Source organism: Neomonachus schauinslandi, chromosome 11, assembly GCF_002201575.2.
Source record: "Neomonachus schauinslandi chromosome 11, ASM220157v2, whole genome shotgun sequence".
Taxonomy (NCBI): Eukaryota; Metazoa; Chordata; class Mammalia; order Carnivora; family Phocidae; genus Neomonachus; species Neomonachus schauinslandi.
Genome location: NC_058413.1, coordinates 110,492,736 through 110,512,356, shown reverse-complemented (window position 1 = coordinate 110,512,356; position 19,621 = coordinate 110,492,736). Strand labels below are relative to the sequence as shown.

Sequence of the window (19,621 nt, the reverse complement as noted above, 5' to 3'; positions counted from 1 at the left end):
GGGGGGGGGGCCGGGTGGGCTCGCACAATGTGCGCGCGTCCGCGCCCCGCACCTCGGCCGCCGCCGCCGGGACGGGGACCGGGGGGGGGGGGGCCGGGGGGGGGAAGAGCAGAGGGGGGCGGGGCGGGGCGGGGTGGGGGAGGGGAGGATGGGGAGGCCGGGGGCCGGGGTGGGGGAGGGGCCGCTGGCGTCCGCGTGGGGTGAGTGGCCCGCGGCGGCCGAGTTGGTGGCGGGGAGCCCTGGGCCCCCTTTCCTGCGGGGCCTGTGCGGCCGCGCGAGTGTCCTGGGGACTCAGATAATTGTTCTCTTGTTTTGCAGTGTGGATTAGGGGTGGGGGTTGGAGCAGTGCGTGGACTTTCTGGCTCTTTCTCCGCTCCCGAGAGCGCCCGGCGCCTTGTGCGGGCGGCGTCCGGGCTTTCCTGGAAGGCGCTGCGGGGTCAGCGCCCCGCGCCGGCGCCCGGGGCGAGTGGGGGTCCGGGGTTGGGCCCCCCGCGGGAGACTGGGGGGGCCCGTGCAGGGACTCAGGGGCGCCCCCGGGGAGGGGACTCGGGGGGCCGGCTCCCGGGGGAGACGGGGGGCGCCCCCGCGTGGGGAACTGGGGAGGGCCGGCTCTCAGGGGGACACTGGGGGGTGCGGGGCCCCTGCGGGGACTCGGGGGACCGGCCCCCGGGGGAGACTGGGGGGCCCGTGCAGGGAGTCGGGGGGCTGGGGAGGGCCGGCTCCCAGGGGAGACTGAAGGGGGGCCTACGCGGGGACTCGGGCCGGCTCCGTGGGGGGCTGGGGGCCCGTGTGCGGACTCGGGGGGCGTCCCCGGGGGGGGCCGGCTCCCCGGGGGGAGGGCGTCCGGGCAGCCGACCGCGTCGGCTGCGCGGGGGAGCGGCCCCTCGGCGGGCTGGGGGCCGGGGCTGCGTGGCGCCGCCGCGACCCCGCGCGGTGCTGGGGAAGCGATGACTAATGCGCGGCTCGCCCTGGCTCTGGAGTTCGCCCCGGGGACGGAGCGCGGCTGTGGCGCACACGGCGCCCGCTCCCCTGGCCGGTGCGATCCAGCTCCGAGGAGCGACTTGTTGGGAAAGGGTTCCCATTCCCACCGCTCCCGGACATCTGTTTGCTTAGGGCTTGCTGGAAGAACTTGCTTCAGGCTAAACTCGAGCATAGGAGCTTTGCCCAAAAGTTAATTGGTTTTCCAAATACTGCGATGCAGTTGGTCCAGCCGGGCTGTAACTTGAGTGGAAAGAGGAGTGAGCGCCCCATTCCCCTGCCCCTGCCCCTCCTGTTTGCGAGGCCTGTTGTGTGTTCTCCAGCCGCAGACAGAGGGGTTTGGGAACTCAGAGACTCACGCAACCTGCTGGCGAAAGCCCGGCTTAGGGAGGACGGAGGAGACCGTCGAGCTGCTTGCAGTTTAGGAGGGGGCACGGTAGGGCGCTTTTCCTTCTCCGAGGCCTGGAGCTGGGTCTCTGGACTCATCCCGGGGAAATGTGCGCTGGCGTTGCCCCTTACGGTCGACACATTTGGGCTGCGAGCTCCTGAGTATGTTTTGAAAGCATAATACTCATTAGGGAATGAGTTTCTCATTTCGTGGCGTCTGTAAGCCAAAAAGAACTGCAACTGAAAAGTTGCAAAAAAGTTCTTGTAAATAACCACGAGAATTATGTCCAGCAGTTCATGGATTCATCCTCTATTCATAATCTCTAATTTTGTTTGTTTTTGGTAAGTTTCTTAACTAAGTGTTCTGCATCTGTAAGTTTGATTATTTAGTTCTGCTGGTGATTTCCTAATTCAGGTTTATTCTGATTGGAAACTCAGCAGTGTGGCTGACTTTAAGGCATAAATGCCTCCGCTGATTGCTTCTAGTCTCCTTCCCATATCAGTCTAGGAAGTTCTTTAATAATCAAACCCTAATTCTAATGAGGAATTTAAGTAGCTATGCGGGATTATGAATAGTATGAATGTGGGTTATAAATACTATTGTGCACAAACTATTGGATATGAACTCGTTCATTCGTGTTTATATACACACACGAAAGAAGCTCTCTTACAAATGACAAAACAGGCTCACGGAGACTGGTATTTGTTCACTGTCACAGTAGCCAATTTGGCCTGGAACTCAGATCTTTGGGGTCTGGGTGCAAACTTTTTTCTTCAGTTGAACTGTTCACATTTTTACCATCTATGTAGGAATACATGGTTGGGTTTTCATTTCATTAGGTTGTTGAAGAACATTTGAATGATTCTGAATCTCTTGCATTCATCAAAAGTTGTGTAAGTTGTGATGGTTTTATTGATGGCATTGGTCCATGGCGAGAAAAAATGATAGTTGTCCTGTGTTTAGGGCTTGGCTTGGAAAGAAACATTACTTAAAACCTAGCTGAAAAAGAAAAGAGAAAGTGTATAGTTATTCTATTCCTTGGGTCGTGTTATACCTGGGACCCTTTAGAACTCAGAACAGTGGGCGCCTGGGTGGCTCAGATGGTTAAGCGTCTGCCTTCGGCTCAGGTCATGATCCCAGGGTCCTGGGATCAAGTCCCGCATCGGGCTCTCTGCTCCTTGGGAGCCTGCTTCTCCCTCTCTCTCTCTCTGTCTCTCATGAATAAATAAATAAAACCCTTTAAAAAAAAAAAAAACAACTCAGAACTGCACCCATGTGGGATCGGTTGGTTAAGCACCTGCCTTCGGCTCAGGTCATGATCCCTGAGTCCCCGGGTCCAGGCCCCCCACCCCCAATGGGGCTCCTTGCTCAGCGGGGAGTCTGCTTCTCCCTTTGCCTATGCCCCTTCCCCCATCCCCGCTTGTGCTCTCTCTCTCTCTCTCAAATAAATAAAATCTTTAAAAAAAAAAAAAGAAATTAAGTTTTAAAATCCAACATACTGTAGAAATGTTCCATTCATTTTGTACTCTTTTCTTCTAAAATGTGTAGAAGGCACATCTAATGTGTGCTGGGTAGACATTAACTTAGATGGACTGCTGATCTATAAAGTTACAAATGTTTGTCAAAGTACACATTACAATCATACAAACCATTTAAAAATGCACACCTATAGCTCAGTCGTTAAGCGTCTGCCTTCGGCTCAGGTCATGATCCCAGGGTCCTGGGATCGAGTCCTACATCGGGCTCCCTGCTCGGCAGGAAGCCTGCTTCTCCCTCTCCCACTCCCCCTGCTCGTGTTCCCTCTCTTGCTGTGTCTCTCTCTGTCAAATAAATAAATAAAATTTAAAAAAAAATGCACACCTATAAATCTGTATTCCTCTGTGTCAAACTTCAGTTTTTGCCTTTGGTACTTCGATACTTGGCTGCAATGAAATCCTGTCAAGGAAATTTAAGGGACCCTCTTTAAAAATAGTTCTTAAGGCGTTTTCGTTTTGCTGTTCCCAACAGGCCAGTACGGATGCGGGCGGTGCAGGGGCCCTGACTCCGCAGCACGTTCGAGCGCATTCCTCGCCGGCTTCCCTGCAGCTGGGAGCCGTGTCCCCGGGGAGCCTGACGCCCCCCGGAGTGGTCCCCGGCCCAGCAGCTGCTCCCACCGCGCAGCACCTGCGCCAGTCTTCCTTTGAGATCCCCGATGACGTACCCCTGCCGGCGGGCTGGGAGATGGCAAAGACATCTTCTGGCCAGAGGTACTTCTTAAAGTAAGTGACACCTATTTTGGGAAGCACAGTAAGGTGGTGTTAGGACATAAAATGTCATTTGTTTCTATGTTTTACTTTATGTCGAGCTTAGTTTTATCTTGTAGATATAGATACACCCATAATACACACACACACACACAAATGTGTTTTTTTTTTTCCACTTTAACATGACCTAATTACCTTCTTCAGCTTGGGTAATATTTTGAAAGCTTGATGGATTCTTGGTTCAGAGTCTTTTAATAATCTTCTCTTTTGTGGCAATTTGGATATTCTCATTTTGACTTTGTTCCAAGTCTATTAATTAGCTTGGCTTAAAACTGAAAGAATACTATGAAACATTTCAAATTGTGGGACTTACAGGCTGGCATAGTCTTAGGAAACATCTGTGGCACGACCGACATCTCTTTAAATGAACATTTTAATGGTAGAGAAGAACTACAAAATAAGTAGGTCTTCTTTGGGAGTCAGATTTTACAATATTTGAGATTGTCAAATGACAGACCCTTTAGCTGCAGTTTGATGTGACGGACCCTCCCCCCGCCCCAGCCCAAAAAGTAAAGAGAACTGTGAGTTTTCATGTTTATATAATCGCTCTGTGGCAAACTTCTTTCAAGCTAGCAGGTCCTCAGGACAGAATCCTCTTCTGGGAAAACAAAAACAGAAGGCCATTGCATTACTTATTTTTATGAGACTTTTTGTCTTTAACACAAAAGCAAAATTTCATTCAGGCTGAAAAGATCGAAATAGAATTTTATCCTTTCTGACTTTGAATTTGTAGATAAGAACCAAGTATTTTTATCTGGCATTTTGGATTTAAGTGTATACAAAACTTTTTCTTAAAGTAATTATAGACTGAAATTGATGTTTTTAAATAAAGTTGCTCACTTCTTGCTGTTTAATCAGGTTGAGATAAAGTGAAAAACAATCCAGGTTTTGATTGAGATCTGTCTTGACAGTCTACTCCTAAGGCAAATGTAACATTTAGTTATTACATCAGATAATACAATTAGTGTTTTGTTGTGTGAGTCTTAGTAAGTATTTTATATTGTCTTTCAGGGTAGGTGGTTTGTAATGAAACATAGGGTTTTCAGAAAGGCTTGTTTAAAAGAGCGGAGAAAAAAGTTTGATCTTGAAAAGTTTCTACCGTTTTTTTGCCCCCTCTCCTGTAACATTTTTCTTCTTTTTAAAATTTAAATTTTCTGGTGTCCTGGTATCCATTTCAAAGGGTCAAGTTTCAACCAGAACAATAAAGGGCCTGAGACTGGAAAGTAAAGTACACACAAGTCTGGCAAACTCATCTGCATGAGCAAGATCATTTGTTCTCAAGCAGACATCCAAAGTAAATGATTGAAAGAGCTGCTAGCTGTGAGGGATGTGTCTTGAAGGGAAAAGGAACGGAGACAAACCGGGTCCTTGGAAGGAAAAAGAAAGGCTGTACTTTTTTTTTTGAACCTTACCCTGCTGGGTCACATGCTGACCTGGGGAGATTTTTTAAACAGCTTAATAGCCTGCTTGCCTCCTTTCTTTGGTTGATGCTGTAGCTAAAAGTATAAGGTTAAAGAGCAGCCTTTATGCTCTTTTTAGTCTTTTGTGTCTTGTAATAGTTGCTTACAGGTGACATCTGCCTACGTTTTTATTATTTTGAGTGATCTTGTTATTTTGACCTGAAATAAATGTTCTTTAGGTCCATTTGAAAAAGTTTCCAGTGGTTTTTCCTTTGAGAAGAAATGTTTCTCTTAATGATTTTGATAAAGATGGGTTAACGAACACCCCAGTTGAATGGGTCTGTAGGGAAGGTAAACCAGGGCAAAATGATAGGGAAAGTTACCCCATGTGAAAAATGGTTGTAGGGAATGGAGAGAAGTTTACCTGGGAAAGAAAAAAGAAGAGAGAGAAATATGATTGTTCTTAACAAATGAAAAGGAAAAAATTAAAAAAACAAAAACCAAAAAACATGGTTCTTTAGGATTTTTGAGGGACTCTCACGTAGAAGTAAAATGGGGCTTATTAAAAGAAACATGAGGATTTGAGACTCCATGGAATAATTTTCTCATATCAAACCTTTCAGAAATACAAGGATTTTTCCTGAGAGATAGGCAAAATCATGGATTAGTTGGTGCTTGTCAGGAATTGTAGAGAGGGCCCCTAAGCATTGGTTTGGCTACTGTGGGCTTACAGAATTTTGTATTCTTCTAAAGGGTATCTGCTTTAGGAACAATATGTATTTTGGAGAAGTTATAAAAAGTTAGTTTACGGGGAGCCTGGGTGGCTCAGTTGTTAAGCATCTGCCTTCGGCTCAGGTCATGATCCCAGGGACCTGGGATCGAGCCCCCCCATCGGGCTCCCTGCTCCACGGGAAGCCTACTTCTCTCCCTCTCACTCCCTCTGCTTGTGTTCCCTCTCTCACTGTTTCTCTGTCAAATAAACAAATAAAATCTTTAAAAAAAAAAAAAAAGTTAGTTTACATCCAGTTGTTAGCTACTTTCATGACGTTGTGGGTTGTATGAGTTGCCATAAACGACTTATTTTTCTGCGCTGCACAGGTAAATGAGCTCATTAGTATCTGTTCTGACTAGGAGTCAAAGATGATGGTAAATGAACCTTCTTTTGGAGCCAAGTTGCTGTTTTCCAAGTTCATTTTTATCCTAATGTGATGTTTTCAAGTCAGGCTCTGGGACCAATACTTATATTTTTCTTGTGTCTGAAGAAGATTCTTAGTGCCATCAAGATGTAGAATGCAGATTTATACTAGTTACTTACTTTATACTCTTTCAACAATGAAAAACTGTATTTTGCTATATACATCTTTTTATTTTTTTATTTTTATATACATCTTTTAAGATAATCATTGGAACTAACTCGTAAGTTACAAAGTATATAATTTGTTGAAGTTTATACTTGGCATGAAGAAATCTGACTGTGAAAGGTCCAGACACGTAAGGTGGTATAATTTGATTGAAAAGTTAGAAATGTTGACTTTGGAAACCAGTTGTTGCCTTGTGACCATAGATGATGACGTTTTGGTCAGTTGGCCCATCTTCTAGTTTCAAAGCAGCATAAGTACTGAAGGATTATAGGCAAGTGATCATTGCTATTTCTGAAGCCCTCCGTAGCTCAGTGAGATCTGGAGAAAGGACGTTTCTTAGCCTGGCAAGTGGCAAGGAAGGAAGCTGCATTTATCACTAACACGTATTGAGCTCTGGTGTGATTGTGAAGTATGTGAAGAAAGCTCCCCATCTGTATATTATGTGTAATATCTATGCTAGTGAGTTTACTGTTTTAAAACTAATCTTGTCAACATTGTGTATTGAGCTTTTGTTTTAAAAGAATTCTTCTCTGTATTACTCTGAGAATTATTGCCTTCTTCAGCTCTCTTATAGTTTTCCTACAGGAAATGGTTCTTCAAGTAGGTGGTCAACAACTTCCTATTTCTTTATAAGCTGCTGAATAACTTCCTGAATTAGTATTCTATAATATTTCTGGTTACAAGGAGTGTTTTTACTTCTCAGAGTTTATTTTATTGAATCTGATACCTGGTAACTGTTAATGGTAATAGTTACAAAGAACTTCTTGCATATAATATATGATATAGAATTATAGTATGGTTTAAGAAATCTGATTCAGTGATCTTAAAAGTCTGTAAATTTGCATTGCTGTAATAATGTTCTTGTAATTTTTAAAGATGATTTTGTTTCATTTCTGTTATTTGTCATTTTCTGAATAACTGGCCATAGTGTTTTTAGTCCTTGAAGATTGAAGGTTTCTTGTGGCCCCGATTTGATTAAAAGTTGTATTGAGTATCTTGATCCACATTTTAAAAAGGTATTTTTCCAGAGATTTTCAACATTGCACAGCATATAACTTAGGCAGTATTTCTTTTTTTTTTTTTTTTTTTTTTTAAAGATTTTATTTATTCATTTGAGACACAGAGATACAGAGACAGAGAGAGCATGAGCAGGGGGAGAGGGAGAAGCAGGCTCCCCGCCGAGCCAGGAGCCCGATGTGGGGCTCGATCCCAGGACTCCGGGATCATGACCTGAGCCGAAGGCAGACGCTTAACGACTGAGCCACCCAGGCGCCCAACTTAGGCAGTATTTCAACATTAAATGAACTTGCCTCGCAGATGTTATTGATCACTATAATTGGTTTGCTTCTTTTTTTGCTACATGTTATTTCAGAAGTGAATGTTCCACTGGCCTAATTAAAGCTACCTCAGAAACGTATTGATTAAAGGAGATGATTAAACCGTTTCATACTATAATTTGACATATGCTTCTCCCACACACTTGCCCAGTAGGAGACTTAAAAACACAGTATATGTTACCATGGTACAGATTGGATGTTTTAAAAAGGAACAGCTTCATAGAGAATAAGGCTATTCTGTTTTCTGGTTTCTTGATATGACTAGGGTAACCCAAGTGATTTCCCGTTAAAAATGAAAAGCTTGTAATATTGCCATTAAATGTTGATTAAGCTGCAAAAAGAAAAAAAGTTCAAATTGCAATCACAGAGTGTTTCCCTGTCTGAGGGGAGTGCCGGTGTGTGCCTGTTTGTCTTGCTGGGGGGGGGGGGGGGAGATGAAACTTTGCCCCCCCCCCCCCCCCCAGGAGAAATGCTTGCCTCTGCTCAGTGGGTGGGTGGCCTGGGCAAGAGTGGCCACAGTGTCACGTGATTTAAGCAGAAAAACTGGAGGCACGGTTGAGTACAGGGGCAGAAAAACAGTTTGGAGGTAGCGGATGTGACAGAGTAAATAGAACATAGAGATTAATTTATTTCCTGAGGAGAAAAATGAGCAATTTTTGTGTGAACTAAGAAAGGTAGCTGACAAACTAACAGTGAAACACAGCAAACTCTCAATTGGCTGCAAGATGGTAGGCTCATTTTCTATAAAAAATAACATTCAGGGGCGCCTGGGTGGCTCAGTCGTTAAGCATCTGCCTTCGGCTCAGGTCATGATCCCAGGGTCCTGGGATCGAGCCCCGCATTGGGCTCCCTGTTCCGCGGGAAGCCTGCTTCTCCCTCTCCCACTCCCCCTGCTTGTGTTCCCTCTCTGGCTGTGTCTCTCTCTGTCAAATAAATAAAATCTTAAAAAAAAAAAAAAAAAGCTAGGTACCATTTGAATAGTTGAAACTTAAGAAAACATGTTTTTGAAATCCTGATATCGGTCCCCATTAGTAATGTAATGAGTTTTACTTGGTAGTTAGAAAAATAATGTAAATTAGCACCCTAAAATAGTATTGCTAGCATGAATCTGAATTGCCTTTTACCTTAAGGATTTGGGGGAGAGGCAGACTCTAAGCCTAACCTTTTAGTTGTCAAAATGTGTACTGAAGTTTAGGCTTAGGGCAAATCAAAGTGAAGTCACTTTAAAAATCATTTAAAAATCAAGATTTAAGATTATTCATACTTAATTTACCCCCTTCAGTAATAGTATAATTTAGCCATTAATTATGACTTGAAAGTTTAATAATAGTGGAGTAGCATTGGATGAAGGGAGGTCTTCAGGATCCATCAGAACTGCAAGCCATGAAGGGGACGGTGCTGTTTTTATGAAGAAGCACTGTTTCAGGGCTCTGGTTGCTCAAGTACCAGGTTCCCCGGGAAGAAGTGCTACAACGAGGGGAAGCACTTGTACTTGCAAAGGGCTTGACCCCTTCCAAAAGCTAACAAAGTTTGGTCTAAATCACAGTGGTCCTTTTTTTTCTTCTTCCCTTTTAATATTTTAGACAAGAAAAAGTGGTCCGTTTAATCCTCATTTGGCTCTTAGCATGAGAAGAATCAAAACCATGAACGTATCAACTGATAAGATGTTGTTTCTCTGAATAATGTGGAAAGTCTATGGAACAACGCAAATAAGGGTCTCTATTAAAATATCGCTGTTTTCTTCCACCAGATATTTCCAGTGCTTTATTTGTGGTTAGGGCTGTTACTTGGCTATCTCTGGTGTGCTTCTCTATCTCTTCATGGGTGGTGTTAGTCACTAGACTTCGCACATTCTTCACCAGCCAGGTCCTGATTTGGGAGTGGTGAGGGTGCGTTTGTTAAAAGCTCTTTTTTCTTCTTGCAGTTGCTTATTTAACCTAAAGGGAGGAGGGTTTTTGTTTTTCAGGTAAGGTCTTTATTTGACCAAGAAGTACATTTAGAGAGATGTGCTTTTTTTTTTAAGATTTTATTTATTTATTTGACAGAGAGACCCAGCGAGAGAGGGAACACAAGCAGGGGGAGTGGGAGAGGGAGAAGCAGGCTTCCCGCTGAGCAGGGAGCCCGACGCGGGGCTCGATCCCAGGACTCTGGGATCATGACCTGAGCCGAAGGCAGACGCTTAACGACTGAGCCCCCCAGGCACCCCGAGAGATGTGCTTTTTGACATAGACAGTTTGGTTTGGGTTTTGAGTAACAATGGCTTTACTCAGAGTGTGACAAAATTGAATGTGGACCAGAAACTTGTTTGAAATTTAACTTCCCACATATCTTGAAGTGCCTCTAACATGGAGTAGCTTCTGGGACGGAGCTAAACCCCATCATCTAGGAGGTGGGGGTAAGGTGGGGATTGTCTTTCTCTTTGTCAGCGTGAATGTGGGGTTTTGTTTTACATTTATAAAATTGTGCTCCCTCTTCCTCCTCCTCCATGTGTCAATCATATTTTGTGGATTTTTAGTATTTTCTTTTATTATAAAAGTGACGTGTTCGTTAGAGGGAATTGGAAGATTCAGGAAAGGAGAAAGTAGGGGCAGAAGCACCTGGATTCTGCCAAGGAGAGGGGTTTGAAGAGTCTCATTTTCATAGCCTCACATATAAATATGTATTTTGATATTTAATTTTGAGGGGAATAACATATACATAGATTTAGAAAGTCCCTTAGAACTATGAGGTTTATAAAGAAGAAAGGCAGTTCTGGCCCACTTTTCTTTATCTCTGGCTTGCATTCTCCCAAGGCAAACACTTGGAACTCCTTTGAGATCTCTCCCCTCCCCCACATACTTAAGAAAACTCTGTATTTATAAAACGTGCTGCACTGCTGTTTCTTAAAGTTTCTGCGCCTCCTAAAATCCTTCTTTCCTTAATCCTCCCAGTATAATTTCTATAATTTTTTTGTTAGGTACTTTTACAGTGTTAAGGCTCTTTCCGGCTTGCCTGAAGCTGAGCTGTATAATACATGTGAGTTTCTGAACAGCTTTGATATTTTCTTGGAATTGTTAATTGCCTTGTTTTTTCATTAGTGTTTCTGTTGGTGTTTTGCCCCCTTGGAAACAGAGTCCTTCCTTTGTCTTTGTGTTCTGGATTAGAATGGTTGCTTCAGAGGACGGGGGCTCCCGCGTTCGCATCCTGGCAAGTCCCCGCATCACTCTTCTCTGTTGGGAACTCTGTTGACTGTTTTTCTTGGTTTGCTCCCTCTTAGAGTTGGCTCATCCTTCAGGAATTTACTGAGGAAAGGGGTGAATGGTAGGTAACTGCATTGAGATCCTCTGTGTCTAAAAATATTTTTGTCTGTTGACATTTGATGGGCAGTTAGGTTGTAGAATTCAAGGCTAAGATTATTTTCCCTTGGAGTTTTGAAGGCAGTGCTCCATTTTATTTTAGCTTCCAGTTTTCTCATTGAACAGTTAAACCCATTTTGCCTCCTGTGGGGATTTTAGTATTTTTTGTCTTTATCTTTTGGGGGGGGGGTCCTTAAATTTCAAGATATGCCTTGGTATGTACCTTTTTTTATTCATTGTAAAGATTTCACGGCTTGGAAAGTCAGGTTCCTCTTTCAGGTCTGTGGGGCAGATGCCCAACTTGGCCTTGGGTCCTGGGAAAGATTTCTTTTATCCATTCTTGGATAACTTCTTCCAGTCTGTTCTGTTTTCTTCTTCTGGAATTCCTGCTCATCAGAATAACTCTTTAATTTTATCTTCTTATTTTTCTTCCCTTATCCTTTTGTTATGCCTTCTGGAAGGTTCCTTTAACTTAGCTTTTAATTTTTTAATCATTGTTTTGTTTTTTTCCCCAAAAGCTCTTCATCATTCTAAATTTCCAGGGATTCTTTTTCTGAGTTCATTGTTCCTTTGCTGTTTTTAAGAACATGCCATTCTTATTTCATGGATGTAGTGATAGAATATCTCTTTGAGGATTTTATAGTGGGTGTGTTTTTTGTGTTTTTTTTCCTGAGAATTGTTGACATAGTGGGTGTTTCTTTTTTTAAAGATTTTATTAGAGAGAGAGAGAGAGAGAGAGAGAGCATGAGCCGGGGGAGGGGCAGAGGGAGAGGGAGAAGCAGGCTCCCCGCTGAGCAGGGGGGCCCACGCAGGGCTCGATCCCAGGACCCTGGGATCATGACCTGAGCCAAAGGCAGGCACTTAACCATCTGAATCACCCAGGTGCACCTGGGTGTTTCTTTTGAAGTTTTCTTCTGCTTTCATTTCTTAAGTGGGCTTCACTGTAGAGTGATATAACTGGGACCAACCAGGTCCTCAAGTTGTGTGGGGCCCTAAATGTCCATTCTCCTGGAGTGGCCAGTTCCTGCAGATACAAACCTGCTGTCCTCTCCCTAGCAGAGAGCACTGGTGGTGGTGGGTAAGACTGAATGCCGTGGCTCAGGGCTCAACAGCGTGTGCAGTAAGGGGCTTCATCCCTGCTCTTGGCCGTGCCAGGTGTCTGAATCCGGAGCCTCTGGGTCCGTTTCTCTGTAACATCGGTTTCCATCTCCTGCTTGGGCCAGGAGGGGGGTGTGCAATCGTTTTTTAAAAACTTGTAGGTAAAATGAATTTTTAGGAATCCAATTTGTAATTATTAGGTTAACTATGTGAAGTTGCCCCATCTTCTAAGCTCCACACAGTGACTACTGACAATTTCATATGACTCGACCTACGTATTACAAGATCACTTTTTTTTTTTAAGATTGATTTATTTATTTGAGAGAGGGAAAGAGAGCATGAACAGGAGGGGCAGATGGAGAGAGTCTCCATACGACTCCACTCTGAGCATGGAGCCCAATGAGGGGCTCGATCTCACGACCCTGAGATCATCCTCTGAGCCGAAACCAAGAGTCTAGCACTTAACAGACTAAGCCACCCAGGTGCCCCTGCAGGATCCCTTTTTAATGAATACTTCATTAAATGCTTTTATTAGATGATTAATATAATTAATCTGTTCCCTTTAGTGACAGTTGTGCTAGTTTATATCTTCATGTGTTAGATTTTCCTAAAGGGGGAACTGTATACTTTGACAACAAGGCAATAGGCATTTTGTTCAGAGGGCTTGGATTCTGAAATCGTGTGCAGGGACAGAAGCGTGGGAGACCTGAGTCCTGCTCCTGCATGTGACTGTGGGGATGCTCCTGCTTGTAGGTCATGTTCAAGTTCTTTGGTATTGGTATACAGGGCTGTAAAGTAAAACAACCTTACAAAGTCATCTCATGTCTTCCTCCCCGTGGTTTGCATCAGTATAGATGGTGTTTAGAATAAAGAAACATTTGTGCATATCTAAACTGATTAGATATTATCAGTGTACTTATGTAGGTTAACCCCCAGAGATATATGACTTGGTTTTATCTTAGTTTTGGCAGTTGCTTTGCCTGGCAAGTGCTCATTCTTCAGTAGGTTATTGTAGATGTCATAAAATAAAACAACCTAGAATGTTTTCTACCTGTGAGTATAACCGTGGAGAGGTAAGTGGTTAGGATTTTATGAAAATTGGGTTTAGTTTGAAATGGATTCACCCATAGTAGTGACTGAGATGTGTTTAAGCCCCTTTGTCATTAACATCATCGAATTTATCCAGATCCACTTTGTCAGCAGCCTGTGCCTTGATTAGGTAAAAAGCAGTTACATGTGGAAATCCTTTGTGGAAGAAGAGGAGGAAAACCTTCTAAAAAACCACATAAAATCCTAAATGGCCAGTACAAAACCGACCAGAGCACTCTAGCCATCAGAGAACAGTGTGAAATGATACCAAAAAAGTGGATAATTCTGGATTGGAAAAGGTATTAAACTGTTGTATGGTGTAGAAGAATGGAACAGAATCAATGTATCTTAGTTTAAATATGTAGGGTAGGAATGTGTATTAAAAGTAGCCAAATGCTAAGGTTAGGAGAGAGCTAAATAAATGGAGATTTCTGAGACCTGCCTGGAACTAATCCTTACCAGCACTGGGGGTCACAGTTAAAATTTACTGAACCCTCCTGCATAACTTTTTTTTTTTTTTAAAGGCCCTCTGGGGAAGAGTTGGCCAAAATACAGATGTTTCTGTTTTTCCTCTACACATGTTCAGACTGATATAGGTTATGTTTCCGAAATTGTGTAGTTTGGATGGGCTCCAGATGATGTAATAGGATCATTTTTAACCCCTCCCAGCTGGAGGGTGTGCAGACTTTCCTGTTAGGACTGGTACAGATCTCTTCTTCTGGGTGACAAAATGAACACTGTTACTAGACAGTGATATATGGAATTAAGATCATTGTCCTCTATTTGAAGACAAAGCACGTCCTTTGTGCGTGTGAGTTTCCAGTTCGTGTCCATCACACTGTAGGTAAGAATTGGCACAGCCTATCAGTAGCCCGACTCCCTCCACTTGCGTAAACACAGGGTGTTTCTCCTCGAAAAAGATCCACTCGGTTCTGGGTGGTGTGTGTTGGGTCACTCACATTGATGTAGTTAATGGTCTTTCTCCCTGCACTTCCTCGTTATTTTCTTTGAGCTCAGTAGACATGCTTTGAGGTCTCTTGATGTCATAAATAGCTGCCTAGTGGATTTAGGGGGCAGACATTGTTTTAAGGGTTCGCTGGGTCCCACTCTGTGGAGTTGGGACCAAATTCATACTGTCAGTCAGGACTGGCGGGGTCTCAAGACTCCGATTCCTTGCACATCCTCTTGTTAGCCTTTTCACTGCTGATCTCTCCCTGGAGAACCTGCTGCAGCTAACTCAGTATAAGCTCACTAAAGATAGATGTTGCCCTCTTTGTTCTTGCTGTATTTATTGATGGATGACATCCCTCGGACTGCTCATTTATCTCCAAGTGCACTGCTTGATGGCCAGCCTGATTAATGCCTGTAGCCCCTGTATAATTACTGGGGCTACTCACCTCCATCCTAAAAAGGTGCTAGAGGATTTACTTCTTGTATTCTGAAGTTAATTTTATAAGTTTGAGGTTGTTCTTAAACTCAGATAACTAGGGCTACTAAAAAAGTACTGCATGTTTTCTGGGTGCAAATGAACAGTAGTTCTACGTTAGGTTATTACAGGTTTGTTCCATGGACAATGAATAGTTGACTGCTTTCGAATTAGATGAAGAAGGAGTAAACGTGTCTTTGGAAAGTGATACCAGTGAGGAGAAGATGACTGGGAGTCCAGGGGAGAAGCAAGGAGGTGGTGGCAGGGGGACCCTGAAAAGGCTCTCGTCCAGTCATACGAGTGCGCTTGGCATTCTCTACTCCGTGTCTGTGGAGGTGGACCAGTGGGGAGTCAAGACAGAGCTGCACACAGGTTTTCTGGGAGCAGCTAAAGCGTTTGCCCTTCTCCTCTTGAATGACATTTGTGTCTTTGACAGACTCCCTCCCTTCATCAAAATGAGCATATTAACTGGTTAAATCTGTACACTGACTTTGGGCATTAAAACAAAACAAAACAAAAAAACAACAGTTCCAATATCATAACACTTGAAAAACCATTAAATGGTTTGGTCTAATTCACTGCTTGGAAAAAAAATGTTTTAAAAGTGAGGACCACCCATTACATGAACATTGTCAACTACAATTTTATCCTGTATGCATTTTGAAAGTTTATTTTGATGTTGCAGCCTATTTTAAGATTTTTTTGTTGCTATCTTTTGACAGTATTTATCAGAAAACGCTAGTTGAAAGGGTTTCTTTCCATTTTTCTGGTACTGTTTAAATGCAGCTTACCACCCATTTCTTTACCACGTAAACTTTATCAGGATTATGAGAAGTGAATATGGGTCCTTTTCATACATTATTTCATATGCTGCACAAATAGAATTAATAGCAAAGTATGGTGTAAGGAATTACAATTTTTTGCTTTTTATTTTTTATTCTATTATGTTTTAAAGATTTTATTTTTGTACCCATGAGAGAGGGAGAGGGAGAAGCAGGCCCCCTGCTGAGCAAGGAGCCCGATGCAGGACTCGATCCCAGGACCCTGAGATCATGACCTGAGCCGAAGGCAGACTTTTAACTGACTGAGCCACCCAGGAGCCTCTATTTTATTATTATTATTATTTTTTTATTATTATTTTTTTAAAGTTTCATTTGTGTAATCTCTACACTCTGTGTGGGGCTCAAACTCACAACAGTCAAGTCACGTGCTTCATCAGCTAAGTCAGCCAGGTGCCCTTGGCTTTTTACGTGTTAAAGTTGTATTGGAAAGCTGCTGATACCTAAAACTTTTTCAGAGATTTAAAGAATTTTTTTAAATTAAACTTTAGAATTCATTTCAGACAAGCAGAATCAGATGGTTTAGTCCATTTATGTTACCAAAACCAAATAAACATCTGAGTGGTTATTTATCAATCAGTTTATTAAAATAAATTTTAAAACAAGGATGCCTAGGTGGCTCCGTCGGTTAAGCATCTGCTTTCGGCTCGGATCATGATCCCAGGACCCTGGGATCAAGTCCCGCATCGGGTTCCCTGCTCAGCAAGAAGTCTGCTTGTCTCCCACTCCCTCTGGTCCTCTTCCCCCTGCTCATGCGTGCGTTCTCTCTTTCTCTCACTCTCAAATAAATAAAATCTTTTTAAAAAGTAAATAAGTTGTAAAACAAATCTAATATTCTGCCTATCATCAGTATAAGTTACTATGGAAACTGAGTTTTATCTTTTTTTTTTTTTTTAAGATTTTATTTATTTATTTGACAGAGAGACACAGCGAGAGAGGGAACACAAGCAGGGGGAGTGGGAGAGGGAGAAGCAGGCTTCCCGCTGAGCAGGGAGCCCGATGCGGGGCTCGATCCCAGGACCCTGGGATCATGACCCGAGCCCAAGGCAGACACTCAACCGACTGAGCCACCCAGGCGCCCCGAAATTTTGTTTTTTAAAACACTCGAGGATTTTAAATTTATTAAAGTTTTGTGGGGGCAGAACATTCTGAATTCTTTACCTAACTCCAAGTTTACTGTGGCTCCGGAGTCCGTCGGTAGTTCAGGAATGCTGGTGGTGGAGAAATGAGTCGAGTCACCAGCAGCTCCTCTGCAGCCGCTCAGATCGCAGATCCCACAGTAAAGCACGTGGGGGTCTCTCACTGCAGGCTGTCTGGGTATGCTGGTCTGCCAGGGCAGAAAGTCTCCAGCTGGGGGGGCTGGGATTTCTCCCAAGTGCTTGCAAGGTATGGTTCACTCTGAGATCCATTTGTCTCTGAAGTGGCTTCCCTCCTGCTGTGTGCTCCTGAGACCTCTCTTTTGCTCTCTTGCGCTCAGAGGTCCTGTTGGTCTAAGCTCCAAACATGGTCAGCCCAGACTCGGGGGCTTGGGAAGTAGAGTGCTCCTTGATGGGAAGAGCTGCAGAATACCTTGCCCATGTGTTTGGCCACCACACTTAGATGGGAAGTTTTAAAAAACGATGTGCAGGATAGATGGATTACCATCTGGGGCCAAAAAAATTCAGGGGGGATCATAATCTCATTGGAAAACAGTTTATACTATTAAGTAAAATCTCATTTTTTGTGAATAATATAAGTTGGTAAGTGTATCCCTTTTTGGACACCATCTGATCAGCCAGGTTATTTTGAAACCACTCAGTGGGTTAGACAGAATATGGGCTTTTTGGTTACACTTGAGGGTTTTGTGTTCAAGATTGTGAATTCCAGTTAGAGTCTAATTCGAATCATCCTCTAAAACTTGCCTCTTGTATTTTATTTAAGTTTTTTTTTAAATTATTTAAGTTAATCTTTAAGTTATTTTTAAGTTATTTAGCTTTGGATTAACGTAGCTATGGATCCACACGGAAAACCGCAGCAGAAACAAGCGTGGCCTTCAGGTACCACCTAGTGTTTGATTTAATTACGGTGCTGCTTTCTCTCCCTACCCACATTCCACCGAGGTGAGAAAAATCTTCATTGTTCTTGCTGGTAGATTTGAATTTATTCATTGAGGCTGTGTTCCTTACAGACCGCTGAGTTGTCCGAATGATGAAGTCATACGTGTGTGTATGAGTACACCTACAAGCGAGTGACGTGCGGTGGGAGGTGCGTCCGGGAGCCGATGTTGCTCGGCTGTGGCCCCGTCCCGTCGTCTGAACGAGCACGTGGGGAGTTAGCACGTTCTCCTACGTTTGATTTCAGAACCAAGGCCTCTAAAAACAGCAGTTCTTTTCCTCTTCGTGAATTGAGTAGTTACAGAAATGATTTAATTCACTGTAATTTATGGTATCTAAGAGTTGAATTTAAACCGTGAATCAGATTTTGGCCCTGTGATTCATACTCCCAAAATGAGTAACATGGTTAGCAGGATATCCCTAGTTGTTCTCAGGACTTGAAAAAAAGGAAAAAGTCTATGGTGACCCCTCCATTTTTGGTAGTGGAGCTGTATTAGGTCTATGAGGAGGCTTTACAAGAAAAAAGAGCCGCTATTTCTGGAGCATTTCCTCAGGCCTGCAATCTGAAGCCATCAGGGCAAAGCTGCTGAGCAAGGCCGTGAATCTGATCTGCCCGTGGTCCCTGCGGCCCCCGCCCTGCGGCCTGCGTGCAGCGAGAGCCCGGGTCTGCTGCTATAAGCCCGGATGTGGGATAGAAGGAAACTGTTCAGCATCCAGGCATATAGTGACCCCCCGGCCCGCACTCCCTTGTACTTGCTTAAATTCAGGTCGTCTTAGCAAATGCAGAACTTGTCCGGCAGTTTTGCTTAAGCTCACAAAAACAGATGTTGGGAGTTGTCTATCAAAGGAATTCCAATTTAATGTATACATCCTTTAGACCTGGAGTCTGTGTTTGGGAGGAGTTTGATTGGCTTACCTATGAAAACATTCATTTCTCCATAGAGTTTTGGGGTGAGTTTGTGTGTGTGTGTGTGTGTGTGTGTGTAGTGTTTTTAAAGATTTTATTCATTTATTAGAGAGAAAGCACAAGGAGAGGGGGGAGAGAGAAGCAGGCTTCCCGCTGAGCAGGGAGCCCGATGCGGGACTCAATCCCAGGACCCCGGGATCATGACCTGAGCCGAAGGCAGACGCTTAAGGACTGAGCCACCCAGGCGCCCCCTTTGGGGTTTTTTTAATAGTGGTAGAAAATAAAACAGTCTCATCTGTGGTTTTTTTGGTCATCATTGAATGAAATTAGGTTATCCGAATGTTGTTGGAAATTATATTTGCTTAAATGACAGCAATAATGAACTGAAAACGAGTGAGCTTCCTTCTGCTCAGGATAAAATTAATAGCAGTTTTATCTTCAACAGGACACTTCTAATCTGTGAATTTTACAACCTTTCTTTCGTGTCAAACTTTTAGAACTTGGTAGCTTTTCTATAAAAAATTCAGGCACTGTTCCACAGTATTCTCCACCCTTTTAAAAAAATCAATTTTCCCACTGTCCTGCATTCAATTTCAGGAAAATTTTAAATGAGAAAAATGGTTTTTAGTAATACCTGTAATTTTAATTTCAAGAAAGCATCAGTTCATAAAATCAGGATTTATGTTATAAGAATTGAAATCTGCTTTTAATTCTAATTCTCTGAAAGTGTTGACATTTGTAGCTATGATAACATAGGCTATTTGAAATGGTTTTCTAGTCACGGACATTTATCTATAGGAGATAAGTATTTCCTAACTTACTGTGTCTGCAGCTCTCCCCTTCCCCCACCCCTGACATGGAAGAACGCAGGATGTCCCCCACATGACGGGGCACCCTAATCTCTGAGTAATCCCCTTGATTGCCACAGTTAGATTGTGTGAAATAGTGAGTCTCTTAACGGTGGCAGTTACAATCCAGAGAAATTTCTTAGTTTTTAACCTAAGCTGAGATTTTGGACATTTCTGTCATTAGCAGAATGGTGGCTTTTGGGAACTGCTGTTTGGATT

At 43.4% G+C, this 19,621-nt stretch overlaps 1 protein-coding gene across 2 annotated transcripts in view; it reads left to right on the top strand.

Moving 5' to 3' along the window:
- The window catches only part of YAP1 (Yes1 associated transcriptional regulator), a 111,333-nt gene that overhangs the window by 452 nt on the left and 91,260 nt on the right, over window positions 1-19,621 (top strand). For both annotated transcript variants that reach the window (XM_044919245.1, XM_044919244.1), the window contains exon 2: window positions 3,374-3,624. In XM_044919245.1, coding sequence (XP_044775180.1) covers window positions 3,374-3,624 — 251 coding nt within the window. The remainder of the gene's footprint in view (window positions 1-3,373; window positions 3,625-19,621) is intronic.